Below are 15840 nucleotides of genomic sequence, written 5' to 3'. Positions count from 1 at the left end.
AATTCAAGTGATTAAATAAATATTTTAAAAAATAATATTATTTCAAAAAAACATTTTCCATAACAATATTATTTTAAATAAATTATTTTAAAAAATCAATCATTAAATATTATATATTCTCACTGTTTAGATCATATTAAGGTAGTTTTTGTTGGGAATTCCGACCGGTAATGTACTGATATTTGTTCATAGGAGGCCAAGCACACTAAGACACGGTATTTTAACATGGTTCGGAAAAACCGCTTACATCCACGGGAGAAGTCATTGCATTATGTAGGGAGAGTACAAGATTTACAACAATAGAGGGGGAGGAATCATCCCCTCTTTCACAACTCTCAACAGCCCACTCTCTCCTACATTTCTCACATCTTTGGCTCTTTTCTTTCTCTCATTTTGCTCTCTAACATATACTTTTATTTATAGGCATTCATGGAGGCTCTTCTTGGTTTATTGTCAACATTGGTGGCCATCAATTCTAGTTCATTCAACAATGGTGGCTACCAATAGTCAATTGTCAATGGTTGGTGCTTTACATGAAATGACAACCAACCTAACAGTTTTAATATAATTTAGCTTAGATTATTTGGAGAAGTTGGGTTTGGATATTTTTTTTGTCAATTATATTATTATTTTTTAATTTTATCATTAATTTTTTTTATTAGTTAATCAGATTGTTTTTAAACTAATTATATCAAAATAAACTTGTATAATTTAATTTTAAATATAAAAATTAGATTAAATTTTTTAAAAAATAACTTATTAAATTAAATTTAATAAGACTATGAAATAATTCTCTAAAACCTAGGTATTCTTTACTACGATAAAACAAATTTGATACAAAATGGAGACACGTAAACTAGTATATTTCAATAACACGAGTTATCTTCGCTCACTTTGCAAAATCATACACTTATTTTATTTTTATTTTTTGGATTTAAGAAAATTCTACTCTCTGAAAAGTGTGTTTTATATTCTAAATTTTTATAAAAAATACACGTCCTAACTTAATTTTAAAATCTGTTGTGTAGATCTCAGTTACTTCACTATCACATTATATCACTTGGAAACTATACACTCATCCTTTTCAACGAGCATGGATGCCCAATAAGAAGCCAACAACACTCAGACCACAGGAGTGACCGGTTTTATTTTATTTTTATCAATTGTTCTAAGAACTCCTCTTACTGTCTGCTAATCATTAGTAATCAACAAAAAAAATCCCTCTTCAATTATCATGTCTCTTAATTTACTCCAGCAGCGGCTCATCTGGTGGTGTGGCCTTCCATCTCGGTTTCATGTTCGGTTTGAGTCAGGAATGTTTGTTTTCGGTTTGGTTTTAAACTAAAAATAACAGATGTACATCAAGCAAGAGAGAAAAAGTCATGGCTCAGTGGCTGTTGGGGCTGATTGCCTTCCTTCGAGCCTAGGCTCAAATCCCAATGGAAGTGGGGTTAGCAAGTTGTTTCCTTCATGTTTCTACTGGATCCTCTCTGTGCGGTATGCCTGTCATCCCAGCGGTGCCTTATCTGTTCACTGAGCTTGCAGGATGTTCAGTGGACCGTGGGATTGGTCGTGGTACGCGCAAGCTGGCCTGGACACCCACGTTAAAAAAAAAAAGAAAAAAAAAAGAAAAAAAAAAAGAAAAAAAATTGAGTCCACTGAAAATTCCTTCTCTTACTTTCCTCTACCTCATGTCATTTCCAGACAAAACATCTATAGTTAAGAAAAAAAAAACTATATTATATTAATCTGGATAAGAAATTAATGATGTTTAATAAGTAATCGATCAACAGAGTTTATTTAAAAAAACAGAGAAGTATTGTTGACAGAGACAACCACTGTTACAAAAACTAAATTAATATAAATTCTATCCTGCAAAAGAAAACAACCAACTACTATCAAACAATATAAGCCACTATCTATGTTATTACGAAACAGAGATGGAGATATTGGAAGACAGCGAGATTGATTAATGTTGAGAGGGTGATTCGCTTGAAGAACTATGGAGATGATTAGGATGTTTGGGGTTGTGGTGTAATTGTATTTTACAATTTTTAAAATGTTTTTATTTAAAATTAATTTTTTTGTAATACTTTTAAATATATTGATGTTAAAAATATTTTTTTTAAAATTATTTTATTTTATTTTTAAATATAATTGTTTTTAAAAATAATCACTATCACATTTTAAAAAATTTAAAAATTTAAAAATTAAAAAAGGGTTGTGAGTTCTGATTTTTGTTAATGCTAGGAAGTAAGATTCTTAATTTAAAGAACACTTATTTTTTAAATTAGATATAATAAGTCCAATTTAATCAGTTTCAATCTTTGAAACTAAATGAAGTCAAATGTTATTTTTTAATTTTCTAATTTTTTGATGTTTTTTTATTTAATTGATTTGTTGTTTTTTTCTTCACTTTGAGTGTGATTCTAATTAGGGATTGGTAGCCATCGAAATTATAGTCTTATTTATTCGTTAAGGCATCATAAATTTCAGTCTTACTATAAGCCTTGAAACCAATTTACTTCAGTTTTTTTCAACCTTCGAAATTAAAATGGTCTCCATAAGCTTCTTGTTTTTCAGTGATAAAGTAACGATTATGGTGAAGTGATAATGAATCTTTAGTTTTTTGAAAAAAACTATAATACTTGTAATTTTTTTATAGTTTGTTATTGTCAATTCTCCTCCTAAATATAATATTAGAAGTTAATTTTTTATAGTTTTTTATTACTAATTTTCTTGTTTGCTTTATTTATTATTAATATTTTTTAATCATATTATTAAATTAACTAAATTTAGAATGTACTATCTATTTAGAATCAACTAAAATATACTTATTTTATACTTATGTATTTTTATGAAATTCACCAACGTATATTTGGTTGACCTATCTATATATATCATTTTTAAATGAGAAATAAACAAATCATAATCAACCCTCGAAGCTTGGATTTATTTAGTTGCTAAACAAATTTAATCTTGATATATAAAAATTAATTAAAAAATTACGGTGTTCTTGGTGGGTATGATCATAGAGCCATTTATCAATTTACAAATCACTGATCATTATCTTTTTTTGCCCCTCACAAAAGTGTAAAAGAGAAGGAAACATACGGGGAAGGGAAACCATGCCAATGACAGCAAGCATCACATTGATTGTTAAATGGGGAAAGATAATTTTCATAGTTGTAAAAACCCAGGGTTAATATGAGATAAGGTTTGGTGGCTGTTAATGAGAGTTGATTTAGATTAATTTATTTTGTTTATATATTATTTTAATTATTTTTTTAAATAAAAAATTTTAACAATTAATTTTAACCTGATCATATCCGAATAAATTAAATTAACGAGTAAATTTATATTTGTATTTTTTTAACATAAACAAATTTAAATCTTCAATTAAATAATTTTTAAGTCTATTTAAGTTTAATAACTAAAAAATAATTGATTTTATTTTTGATTTTCCATAATATAATGTTCCAATATACTTTAATTACCTGTTAAGCTGCTTCCATAAAAAATCTTTAAAAAACCATATCCCTCACCAATAAAAAAAATAAAATAGAAAAAATGAAATTATATTAATATCTTGATTAGTTTTGTTTTTCAAAAGTATTTTTTTAAAATAAGAATTTTTATTTTTTATTTAAATTAATTTTTTTATTTTTAAATTATTTTAATATATTAATACTAATAATAACTTTGAAAAAATAATAATAAAATATTATTTTAATATATTAAAAAATATCTTAAAAAAACAACAACTAAACACCGATCAACCCTAATCACGACACCAAACAAAACAAGAAGACCTTATAACACATAAGAAGGAAAAAAAAAAAAAAAAAACTCTCTCTCGCTCTGTTTCTCTCTCTCTCAATGGCTGACCTTCTTCTCTCTTTCTCTCTCCTCCTCTCTCTCCTCCTCTCCACCACCACAACAACCACCGCGGATGATGCAGGCACCATGCTAAAACTAGCCTCTGCCCTAACCCCGACACCAAAAGGCTGGTCAACAACAAACACCAATGGCTACTGCAAATGGAATGGTGTTAAATGTGACAACTCCAACAATGTGATTTCCATTAACTTAGCTTCTCAAGGTCTCTCAGGGACTCTCCCATCTGAGCTTTCAACGCTTTCTCAACTTCAAAGTTTGTCTCTTCAAGAAAACAAGCTGATCGGTCCTTTGCCTTCTCTTGCAAATTTAGCTTCTTTGAGAGAAGTTTATATTGGTACTAATAATTTCACCAGTATCCCTATAGATTTCTTTAAAGGGTTAACTAGTTTGCAAACTTTGAGCATGGATGCGAATATAAATTTGGAACCTTGGGCTATTTCTACTGATCTTATTGAGTCTTCTAGTTTAAATACTTTTGAGGCTAGTCACGCTAACATCTTTGGTACTATACCTGATATGTTTGCTTCTTTTCCTAGTCTGCAAAATCTTAGATTGTCCTATAATAACTTAACTGGAGGGTTGCCTCCATCTTTTGCTAATTCTGGGATCCAGAATTTGTGGCTTAATAATCAGGAAATGGGATTGTCTGGTACTATTGAGGTGTTGCCTTCAATGGAGCAATTGAGCCAAGTTTGGCTTCAGAAGAATCAGTTTACTGGGCCAATTCCAGATTTTTCAAAGAGCAAGAGTTTGTTTGATTTGCAGTTGAGGGATAATCAGTTTACTGGGATCTTTCCGGTTTCTTTGTCTTCCCAAGCTGGTTTGTTGAATATTTCTTTTCATAATAATAAATTACAAGGTCCTGTGCCTCAGTTTGGAAAAGGTGTTGAAGTCGATAATAGTGGTCTTAATAATTTTTGTGTGGATACTGCTGGTGTTGCTTGTGATTCACAAGTGACCACTTTGCTCGAGATTGCTGGTGGTTTTGGTTATCCTGTGATGCTGTCTGATTCGTGGAAAGGGAATGATGCTTGCAGTGGTTGGCCTTTTGTTACCTGTGATTCACAAAAAAAGACTGTCATTACAGTGAGTTTGGGGAAGCAGCATTTTGGAGGGATAATCTCTCCTGCGTTTGCTAATCTCACTGCTTTGACAACTTTGAAATTGAATGATAATAATTTATCAGGTCCCATTCCCGATAGCTTGATGAAGTTGTCTCAACTTTCGCTTCTTGATGTCTCCAATAACAATCTCACTGGGAAGATCCCAGCTTTCGCATCTTCAGTGAAGCTAACCATTACACCAGGTAATCCTTTGCTTGGGAGTGGTGGGGGTTCTGGAAGTGGAGGGACATCATCATCTGGTTCAGATTCAAATACAACTACACCTGGAGGTGTTCCTAATGGAAGAGGAAATGGTGGTAAGAAGGTGAGTCCAGGTGTGATTGCTGGTGTTGTTGGTATTGTGATTGTTGGTGCTATTGGCATCTTCGTGTTGTTCAAGGTTAATCGCAAGAAAAAGAGAGGGAAGTCTGGGAGAGTGAATGATCAAGAGAATGGGAATGGAATCAATGCATTGGTTAAGAATGGTTCATCGTGTTGCACGAATGGGTACGGGGTTCTCAGTGAAATACGAAGTCAAAGTAGTGGCAACCATAGTGGCCGGCACTTTTTTGAGGGTGGGAACATTGTGATTTCAATCGAGGTACTTAGACAAGTAACTGATAATTTCAGCGAGAATAACATTCTGGGTAAGGGAGGTTTTGGTGTGGTTTATAAGGGCGAATTGCATGATGGGACTAAGATTGCTGTGAAGCGGATGGAATCTGGGGCAATGGGGACAAAAGGAATGAATGAGTTCCAGGCAGAGATTGCAGTGCTTACCAAAGTGAGGCACAGGCATTTAGTTGCTCTTTTGGGTTACTGTATAAATGGAAATGAGAGGCTCTTGGTGTATGAGTACATGCCACAGGGGACTCTCGCGCAACATTTGTTTGAATGGCAAGAACTTGGTTACCCTCCTCTTACTTGGAAACAGAGGGTTACAATTGCACTGGATGTGGCTCGAGGAGTGGAATACCTGCACAGCTTAGCTCAGCAGAGTTTCATTCATAGAGATTTGAAGCCGTCAAACATACTTCTTGGAGATGACATGAGAGCTAAGGTTGCTGATTTTGGTTTGGTTAAAAATGCGCCTGATGGGAAGTATTCTATGGAGACAAGGCTGGCAGGAACCTTTGGCTATCTTGCACCCGAATATGCTGGTTAGTAGAGGTTTAAATGTCCATACTTGGTTGTCTCCATTCAAGTGATTGCAAGTTTCCTTAGCTTATTATATTGCATCAATTCGTATTTTGTTATCTTTCCATGCTTGCAACCTTGAAGTAGTAAAACTGCCTACTTTTACCCATTTGTATAATTATAGGAAAGCCTAAGGCCTCCTACACACTTGCATTTCATTTTTCGACGAGCTTAGTACTTTGCTATGCACACTGAAGTTTCAGAAAGTGTGATTCTTGATCTAGTGGCATGATCCTCTTTATCTTTCAGTTGTTTCCTGTTAATAAGATCTTTAGATGTTGGTGTATTTAGTTTTCATATTCATTTGCTTCATCTTGAATATGTTGATTTGTTGATGACTGTTCTCTTCAAATATGAACTGAACCTAATATGTCCTGCACAGCTACTGGAAGGGTTACAACAAAAGTGGATGTATATGCTTTTGGAGTGATTTTGATGGAGATTATGACGGGGAGAAAAGCTCTAGATGATACAGTGCCGGATGAAAGGGCTCACTTGGTCACATGGTTCCGCCGTGTCCTAGTCAACAAGGACAACCTTCCAAAGGCAATCGACCAAACTCTGAATCCTGACGAGGAGACCTTTGTGAGCATTTTCAAAGTGGCCGAGCTAGCAGGGCATTGCACAGCTCGTGAGCCACACCAAAGACCAGATATGGGCCATGCTGTCAACGTCTTAGGACCTCTAGTAGAACAATGGAAACCTACCAACCATGAAGAGGAAGGCAATTCTGGCATTGATCTCCACATGAGCCTTCCTCAGTTTCTCCAAAGATGGCAAGCTGATGAAGGTACTTCGACAATGTTTAACATGTCTTACTCCCAATCCCAATCAAGTATTCCAGGAGGATTTTCAGACTCATTTACTTCAACCGATTGTCGGTGACCAGAAAGAAACAATCTGTATATTTCTTAAGACGAGACAGGTATCATACAGTTAAAGATGAATGGGGGAATGAGATAGGCTAACAAGCTATTCAACCCCGCAAGCCGCAATGCAAAATCTCAGTTGATACCACCACTGTTTTGCTACATTGATCGATTCATTTTTTGTTTTTCCTTGAATGATCTTATTCGTTACAGAGCCAAACTAGTAGCCATGTCGTTTTTGATCAATTCCTTGTAACTAACCAATTGATTTGGTTATCCAGACAATGGGGGATGTTGTAATATATTTCTTCACTCGGTTTTCATCATCTTACTACTTCATTACATTTACATCCTGTAGGTCCATGATCACCTTGACCCACCCCTTTTCTCATCATTTTCCCTGGAATTTGCTCTCATATTTCCTGCCAGCTTTTGACGTGTTTGAGTAATTCTTAAGGCTTTGTGAAAACAAATGGAAGGAGTTAAGATCCTGTAATTGTCAACTAGGCTTCAAGGTTAGTTGCTTTGTACAAGGAAAAAAAAAAGACGCCACTGTGGAGGCATGCTCTGATGAGTTGGATGTTAGCTGGATGACAGGCTCTGATAATATTCCTACTTTTCAAGCATTTAAGCTTTTGTGCCGGCTAATTTGTAGTCACTGTGGACAACATAAATGTTTTGTTTTAATTCTCTTGCGCTACTTTTTTCATATTTCAATCTTGAATCATGTCATCATATAATATCATATATAATAGCAAATCATAAGTAATTTCAAGTAAAATTCATTAATCATTCAATTTTAAAAAGAAGGTTATGTGTGCTTTATATTGTAGGAAAACGGAATGGTCTGAACTTAAAAGTGACTTCACATGGAAATCATTCCTTCAAAGGTGCAACCACAGCATGCTGAGAGGGAATTCAGAAAGATCCCTTCATCAATGGATGACTTTTGTAGTGGTCCACACGTTCTGTTCTTGATTCCAGGATGACTTTTTGTAGGTGCCAGCACATGCCATGAGACCTAATCTCCATTTCTTACATTTAGGAAACATAATTAAATTATTTTTGCAATAATGATTCTTTCTAGTAAACTCCAACGGGCTTAATAGTAATGTAAAGCTCCTTCGATCTAGAGTTTAGAATAAACTGGGTTGCAAAAAAATAATTTTTGTATTGTTAACCTAGTAAAATACTTGGGTTCATCCGGTAATTTAGCTAATCCAGGTCTGATCAGATTAAAATCCAATCATCAATTTATTATTTTTTATTTTGTCAAAACTTTGCTTTAAAATTGTTTTAATTTGTTTTTCCACCGATTTAACCTAAACTTGCCCCACCGAAAAACTATGGATGTCGTGATGACGGAGGAAAAATACACGTATGAGGTGGCAATTTTGATGATGGTATTTATTTCATTAAAGAGGTTGTTCTTTGAGCTGTCTTTCACAGTTACAGTTTCATGATTGATCATAAAGCTAGCACAACTAACATTTTCAGAGTTGTTCAACTTTATATTGCGAGGTTGTTCGATTAAATACCTACTTGAAAACCACAACCTTAACTAACCTTTTCAAGCATAACATCTCACTTCAAAACATTAGTTCTCTCTTAAAATCTTCGCTGGTGATGGTATTTCTGAGTAGAAAAATCTTACGTTGTTACTACTAAATAACTATTATATAAAATTGATAGATTTTCTTTCGAGAAAGAAATGCACTATCCAGACTCACAGAAACAGCATACTTGATTTTTCTTTTCTTATGGTATCCAGTTGACAAGGTTTAAATACACCAAGAATTCTGCATGAATATATTTTGGTCCCCTTTATTTTATTTTCAATAATCTATAGCCATTCTTTATGACCTGTGAACCCATATTGTATGTGTACAAAAGCTCATTTGCCCCTCAATCATGTCTTATATGATAATTTCTAGTGACAATGTGCTATCTGTTTTACACAACCATCCAAGCTGGAAACAAGAGGACATAAATTCTGGGGCAGAATGCTGACCAGCACCACCCTGACTGCTTAATTGATGGACATGATTGACAGTGTCACTCTTTATCCAGGTTCAAGGACTCATGGTGCTGTGAATCTTGAATAATATAAAAGTTCTGCACCGTCACCTTTTAAATGGTTGATGTATGCGAGGACAGGAGGCAAGTGAGCTGACTGAAAATGTGGGGAGGATGGCAGCTAATTGTATCCTAGTCGACCCTCCTTTCTACCACGAAAATGAATTGGTAACTTTTGTTGCCTGTCAACTTGGAAATTCTCTTGATGAAGATCACCTCGAGTCACAATTCTCAGAGGGTGTGCTTCTGTGTTGAATACCCATTCATCCAGAGAGATGACAGATGTAGGTGAAAATAGGAGGTACAGATACTTGAGCGTCTCGGCAAGGAAGAAACTCTGCATCATGTTGTCTTTGTTACCTGAGTTCACCTGTGCGAATAGACAAGAATAATTGAGTTCAAAACTTTATAATGCTTTGCTTTTCGGTTCTAATTAAGGATCATTCATTAAAATAAATCCATGCATGGGATTTTAAAATGGATATAGGACCCGTACATTTAACAAAAGCACAAAATTTTGAGGCAACTAAACAGCACAAAGCATGGGAAAAACCAGTGGTATTTAGGAGTTGCGGTTCTGGTTCATTCTATTTCGCGAACATGCAATAAAGTAGTAGAGGATTCAAGTCATACCTTTCTGAAAAGACACAACAGAATACACGGACTGGACTAGGGTCATTATGCGTGTGCATGCATGAAGGTGTTTGTTATATAACATTAAGACTACAATCTTTGGGTTAGAGAAATCTTACATCCTTAAGACCAACATATCCAGTCTCTAAGCGGGAGTTCTTTTCGAATGCTTGAAAAATATTCCAACCCCATTCTTGGTATGTCTTGTTTCCAGTGATACGCCACAGGTAAAAGAGTGACTCAACTGTCTCAGGCCTCAAAATGTTCCATGAAGTTCCAACATTCATGTCCTGCAATTTCATCTTCTTTCAGTATCAAGCATACAACAAGTGAATATCTTCCATTTTTCAATCTAGAAGAGAGTATCAAACCTGTCCAGGGTGAAAGTAATAGTTCTCTCCAGCCAGTTTTGTAGGTGTCAACTGGTAGAAATTATAACAAGTCCATGCAAGCTACAGTTCAAAGCCAAAAATTAAATTAGATGTAGCCACCGAAATCTGAAACTAATAAACATGTGGACCACGAACAAAATAACTATGCACCAGTCAATTAGTAGATTAGGAAGCCATGAAACGGGACCAGCATATTCAATTTCTCAGCTGCAATTTTTTTTGCCTATATGCTTCTTTAAATGCTTTTGCTTATATGATGGACCTCAACTTTTGGCCAGGCAAGCAAGCTTTCTGCAAATGCATCCTTGAGGTTAGCTAATACCAATCATAGTAACAATAGGGATAGTGATGGTGGAGACAGTGCTATTTTTCTCGCTTCTCTTTGTTACTGCATTTTCTTGAAAAAAACACGACTCTACCTCAATAAAGCATATTTTCATTGTGGTTTCAACACTTGAACTCTTTCATACTTACCAAATAACCTACTCCACACACATCCAAGCATTTCCCAGTCACTTCATCTAAATTCCCATGTCACTTCTGCCGCACAAAATTCTGTCTTCCTTCAGCCATCTTCTATCTATCTCAACAATTTTATGTTTGACACCTTATCGTTGATCTAGAAGTAGAAGAATGTAAAATTACCATAATTCTAGTATTCCCTTGTGTGACAGCCAGTATTCTTGATCCCAGCATCCCAACTATTGTGAAAACTAAGCAGTTTTCAAGACCAGTTGGCAACAATAAGCATCCATTTTTCCTTAAAAACCATATCTCTAAATTCAACAAAAAATATTTAAATTTTATCTTTTTTGAACCATGGAAATACATTAGGAGAATTGCAAGCACAGTGACAGAAGCAGCAGTCTACTGACACGTGGCATTACAAAACTTCATTCAGATTCCTGTACTATCAATACAAAATCCATAGTGGTCAGGAGCCTTCAAAGGCTGATGGGTTGGGGCATGATAGAAAGAAGAGAAAGCAAACACAATGAGATTACCTTAAATTTCAGAAGATCAAGGTATCCCTCATCAATTAAACTTAACTTTGTACCACCATAAATTCTGCTTCTTATAAACTTCACAAAAGACGCAGAACTCATTTGAAAATTCAGTGATTATTGGTTCATTCAGATCTTCTTATCTCACAAACTGTCAATATTCTAAATTCATTTTTTTTAAGAGTTTTAACACACCACAAAGTCAGTTGAATCCAAGAAACTCCTTTTTATATACTCTGTCTTAATACAATTAGCTTGGTGCATTGCAGTGTAGACTAATACTAATTGACTAGAAAACAAACACATTAGTGCAAATGACAATGATTACAAAATCAATAAATATAAAGGCTATTTCTTAATTAATACCTCTTCTGCAAGTGATAAAACCTTTTCGGCTTCACCAGAGCCATAACCTTTAGATCCTAAAGCCAACATGCCAGGAGCAAAGCATGCCAATTCATCCATCTACAGTGATGAAGAAGTTAAGCTCTTGAAAGACCACACAACAACTTAGTCATCAAATAGTTAGGAGATTTCCTCAAATTGTTTGACTACCTTGTCAGATAAAAAATTTCCATTCTTCTCGCAAATGTATGTGAAGGATGATGGGGTTGTTTTCCGAACCAAGCTTTGGAGACCTTTCATCGATGTCTCCCACATTTCTCTGTTTGCAGTATTCATTAACAAAGATTTTGTCAATGTAGAGATTCATTTGAGAGTTCTCAAAATGCAAAATGTCATGTAACCATTACAAATAGATGAGGGAAATAATAATCAAAGCTCATCTTTATCATAATGGTTCAGTGACCAACTGAAGAAATTGATCACAGCATCCTATGTCAATATTTAACATTGATTTTCCAAGATCACAAGCCAATGCCATAAATTTTTCATCACAGAAATCAACATTATAGGGAACTGAAACTTTGTGCTACTCACTTCTACAAGCTTTGCAAAAATAATATTACGAGGCGAGAGACAGAGGTATAGGTGTCTTCATGGTGGCACAAACAATAAATTAGTAAAGTAACCTACATTTTATCATTTAGCAACTAAATATAACACTAAGAAATGCAACTAAGCAACTAAATATAACACTAAGAAATGCAACATTTCTCCCACAGGTTATAGATTAGCAGTTAGGAATTTTTATCATCATATATGTAACACCATGATTTTTGGAATTTTGCCAATCCTACCACACAGCTGACAAAATTACAAGCATTTTAAGTGAAATTGCATAATCAATGCTTATCATTTAAAATTGGGAATATAGACTACCTGTAGTGCTTCACAATTTCTGTTTTGTTCCCTTGTATCCACACCTTGAGTAAATACTCATAAAAGCTGCAAAAAAAATAGCATCGTGTCATTTATGCTTGTATTAAGAGGCCATGGATGACATCGTGAAGTTGTTTTATGCTAAAAGAACCATTCAATCTAGAAAGTTAAGCTGTTAGAAAGGTTTAAGAATGTCCATAACTATCCCTCTCAAGGGCAGGTCATCAAGCCCAATAATCAACACAACATAAGGAATTAACCATCTGGGTGGTTTCATAAACTGCCTAGTAAATCAAACATTTGATCAAATAGCCTGCAATACCAAGTACAATGTTACAGCACTTTCTACGAGATCAAACTTTTGACTTAGATTGTTGCCAGCAAGAAACATAAAATCTAGGAATGAACACTATAGAACATTTTATGTGAGATAAAAAAAAAGGATCACAAGCACCATTTCATAAATGAATCCTGTATCATTTGATCATGGTATCTAAGTAGTGGATTCAAGTAGCACAATATATGGCTTCTTTAACATACATGACGAGATCAATATCTTGTTCGAAATTCATGTTACTCAGGTTTAATTGTCGGATGATACGTGACAGGATGGTGGTTACAAGATGATTTTTTGATCACTGCCCTCTTAAAAATGATATAGCTAGCTTGACAAACTACTTTTTTGTTTTTTTTAGCATCAAAAGATGTTATAAAAAGGAACGTATTCAGTAAAATCAGTTTACAATGTTTCTGCAGCTAATTGCATCTTAAATACAACAATACGCATCAATACCTATCCCCCATGGCACCAAATGTTATTGTTGAGTAAGCAGCTGTTCCAGAGTGAGGATTAATATATATGGGAAGTAAACCATCAGCTGGAAAGTTTTTCTGAAGCTCTTTTACGACTTTCTCAACCTGAAATATCAGTTCACAGAAAAACTTACAGAAAGCATATAACAAAACACTCTAGTTCCACATCTATTATTATTACCATGCTTTCTTTGGGAGTCACATGTCATATTTGGAATTGCCAAAACTAGTCTCAACTAAAGAAACATGACTTGAAAAAAAAAAAAAGATTCAAAAGTGAAACTTCCAGACATACAACCATTAGAGTGCAAATACCTTCTCCTGATATTTTGGGTCATTTGTTCTTTGAGATAAAGCAATGAATTCAAGCTGCTCTGTTCCAGAATCTGCCAGGATACTGTTTCCCTATAAAACACACAACCATTAGAGTCAAAATGAGTTGAGCATGTCTTGAATTATCAAGCTCACGACCAAAGCAGGCTTCTCAGTGCATTGTATGAACAGATTACAAGGTGAGGAATAATCTGGGAGCATTAAAAAAGCCAATGAACAACAGAAATTACCCCAGTCCACCCAAAGTTGTGTGCACTCCCATGCGCTAAATTAATTCTGTTATAGGGAATTCCTGAAGGAGAATTCCATGCAGGCAGCAATCTATCTGCAATATCTTTAGTCTTTTCAAGAAAAATTTTGTCGCCAGAAAGATCATAAGCACTGAGAAGCCCTCCAACAACCCTGAACACAGCAAAAGTAGACAAAAGAGTTAAGAAGCAACACAGGTAGAATGTAGTCTTGCAAAAAATGTAACGCAACTAAAATTAAAGATTAGAACTTCTAATGCCACCTTATGGTTGTCTCAAAGACACTAGCCTCATAATTCTTGTTGAAATCCAATGAATTCGCAACCCACCTGCAATTAAGTAACATAAAAGCCAGCTTACGTACAACCATTTCTAAATCTAGAAATAAAACAATTTAAAAAATTACCAAATTATAAACCACAGTGATTTCCAATCAACTTTCAAGAAATAGAAACTTACTCTTTGGCTCTTTGAAACTGCTCATGAAGACCCATTATAAATAATGTGTCAAGAGAATCCACTAGAGTTGCTCCAAGACCACCAAAGCTATCAACTCCATTCTTTGTTTGTGGCTGTTTAGAATCAGAATTGACTCATTGGTTGCAAAATTGACTCGCCACACCTCAACCCCCAACCCCATTTCTCATAACAGACAGAAAGGTGAACACAAATATTCTTTAGGAAACTGGATTCGTACCCTAAATATCATAAAAATAAAGCCCTAGATACTAAAAGTCTTGAACTTGATCAAGAAATCATAATAAAAAGCACTAAAAACCCAGTAAGTTTCTGCGATTAAAAAACAAAAAAGAAAAGAAAGAAAGCAGACCTGAAGTTCATCATGGCCCCAAGCATACTTCTCATAAGAAGTCCAAGCATGAAGCATAGCTTCCTTGACTTTCTCTCTTCTTTCAACACTAACAGGATCATCATCATCATCATCTTTGCTAATGTTTGCACTGTCCAGGCCTGCTGACCATTTAACCTTTACATTAAAATCTTCAAGCTGCAATTTTAGCTGTGCCAATTCTTCATTCAATCTCAAAACCTCTTCTTGGTGGTCTCTGGTAAGAATTTGACGGTCAGAAACAAGCAAAACTAGAGAGATGAATCCGAAAATGACAAGAACAAATTGTTGGGGTTTCTTGAAGTAGTATTTTGGATTAAATATTGATAAATTTGAAGAAGATTTTTTTCCCATTTTGGATTAAAACTTAAGAAACAAACCCAAATTTTAGGGGAGAGAGGCTCATGGGATAGTTTTCCTTTCTTAATATATTTAATTCATGTGCTGAAGTCTACGTAAGGTCAGCTCAAAACTGAAGTCATTGGACGATGTTGTTAAGACTTGTCTTGTCTTTTGGTAAACATCACATTACTCTCCTAACGATCCACTAATTGTTAACTAGGTCTCTCTACTATTAATTTAATGAACTGGGTTCCCAAAGTATGATACGTTCCCTGATCTCGTCTTTCTTCTTTAAGATTTACATCTAAATTGCATATATTATGCAATACAATGAAGTAAATTCGAGGCTTTAGGTGCATTAGAATATATATTAAAATAAGTTTAGTTTTGTGAGTTAATTTGATGAATTATCAATTTAAAATTTATTTTAGTAAATAAACTCTATAATTTGTTGACTTAATATTTAATACTAATCAAATTTTAAAATAAATTAAATAAGATTTAACCCGATCAATTTAAGAGGTTAATTTGTAATTCAATTAAAATCTTATTTAACTTTTAAAAAAATATAAAACAATATTATTTATTTAGATCAATTTAAGAGGTTAATTTGTAATTCAGTTAAAATCTTATTTAACTTTTTAAAAAATATAAAACAATATTATTTTATTTTAAAAAAATATATATTAAAATAACATCATTTTAGATTAATTTAGAAGTTAATATATCAGAGTCATAATTTAGTCACATTTTGTATTCAATCAAGTCATATATTGTACTGCTAAACCTAAATTACAAGTGA

At 34.1% G+C, this 15840-nt stretch overlaps 2 protein-coding genes across 2 annotated transcripts; one reads left to right on the top strand and one right to left on the bottom strand.

The window, feature by feature from the left end:
• The first annotated feature begins 3844 nt into the window (after positions 1-3844).
• Positions 3845-7420, top strand: LOC105120947 (probable receptor protein kinase TMK1). Its single transcript, XM_011019382.1, has 2 exons — positions 3845-6163; positions 6583-7420. The coding sequence occupies exons 1-2, from the start codon at positions 3880-3882 to the stop codon at positions 7083-7085; spliced, it is 2787 nt and encodes a 928-aa protein (XP_011017684.1). The 5' UTR covers positions 3845-3879; the 3' UTR covers positions 7086-7420.
• A 1435-nt stretch (positions 7421-8855) lies between these two features.
• LOC105120946 (mannosyl-oligosaccharide 1,2-alpha-mannosidase MNS1-like) lies at positions 8856-15154 on the bottom strand. Its single transcript, XM_011019381.1, has 12 exons — positions 14679-15154; positions 14309-14421; positions 14113-14178; positions 13832-14003; positions 13584-13673; positions 13249-13373; positions 12456-12521; positions 11730-11838; positions 11541-11639; positions 10150-10230; positions 9898-10068; positions 8856-9515 (listed from the first exon to the last, which is right to left on the bottom strand). Exons 1-12 carry the CDS (start codon positions 15048-15050, stop codon positions 9267-9269), a joined length of 1713 nt encoding a protein of 570 aa, XP_011017683.1. The 5' UTR covers positions 15051-15154; the 3' UTR covers positions 8856-9266.
• Positions 15155-15840: the final 686 nt, after the last annotated feature.

This window comes from Populus euphratica, unplaced genomic scaffold (assembly GCF_000495115.2).
Source record: "Populus euphratica unplaced genomic scaffold, PopEup_1.0 scaffold31.1, whole genome shotgun sequence".
In the NCBI taxonomy this organism is placed as follows: Eukaryota; Viridiplantae; Streptophyta; class Magnoliopsida; order Malpighiales; family Salicaceae; genus Populus; species Populus euphratica.
This window is presented reverse-complemented; position numbering and strand designations above follow the sequence as displayed.

What these genes read in the sequence shown, in the direction of transcription:
- LOC105120947 (XM_011019382.1), top strand. Translation starts at nt 3,880, where the DNA reads ATGGCTGACCTTCTTCTCTCTTTCTCTCTCCTCCTCTCTCTCCTCCTC. An exon ending in TCTTGCACCCGAATATGCTG is followed by an intron (nt 6,164 to 6,582) that starts GTTAGTAGAGGT and finishes TGTCCTGCACAG; the next exon opens with CTACTGGAAGGGTTACAACA.
- LOC105120946 (XM_011019381.1), bottom strand. Translation starts at nt 15,050, where the DNA reads ATGGGAAAAAAATCTTCTTCAAATTTATCAATATTTAATCCAAAATAC. An exon ending in TTTGGTGCCATGGGGGATAG is followed by an intron (nt 12,522 to 13,248) that starts GTATTGATGCGT and finishes TTTTTTTTGCAG; the next exon opens with CTTTTATGAGTATTTACTCA. An exon ending in GATATGTTGGTCTTAAGGAT is followed by an intron (nt 9,516 to 9,897) that starts GTAAGATTTCTC and finishes CTATTCGCACAG; the next exon opens with GTGAACTCAGGTAACAAAGA.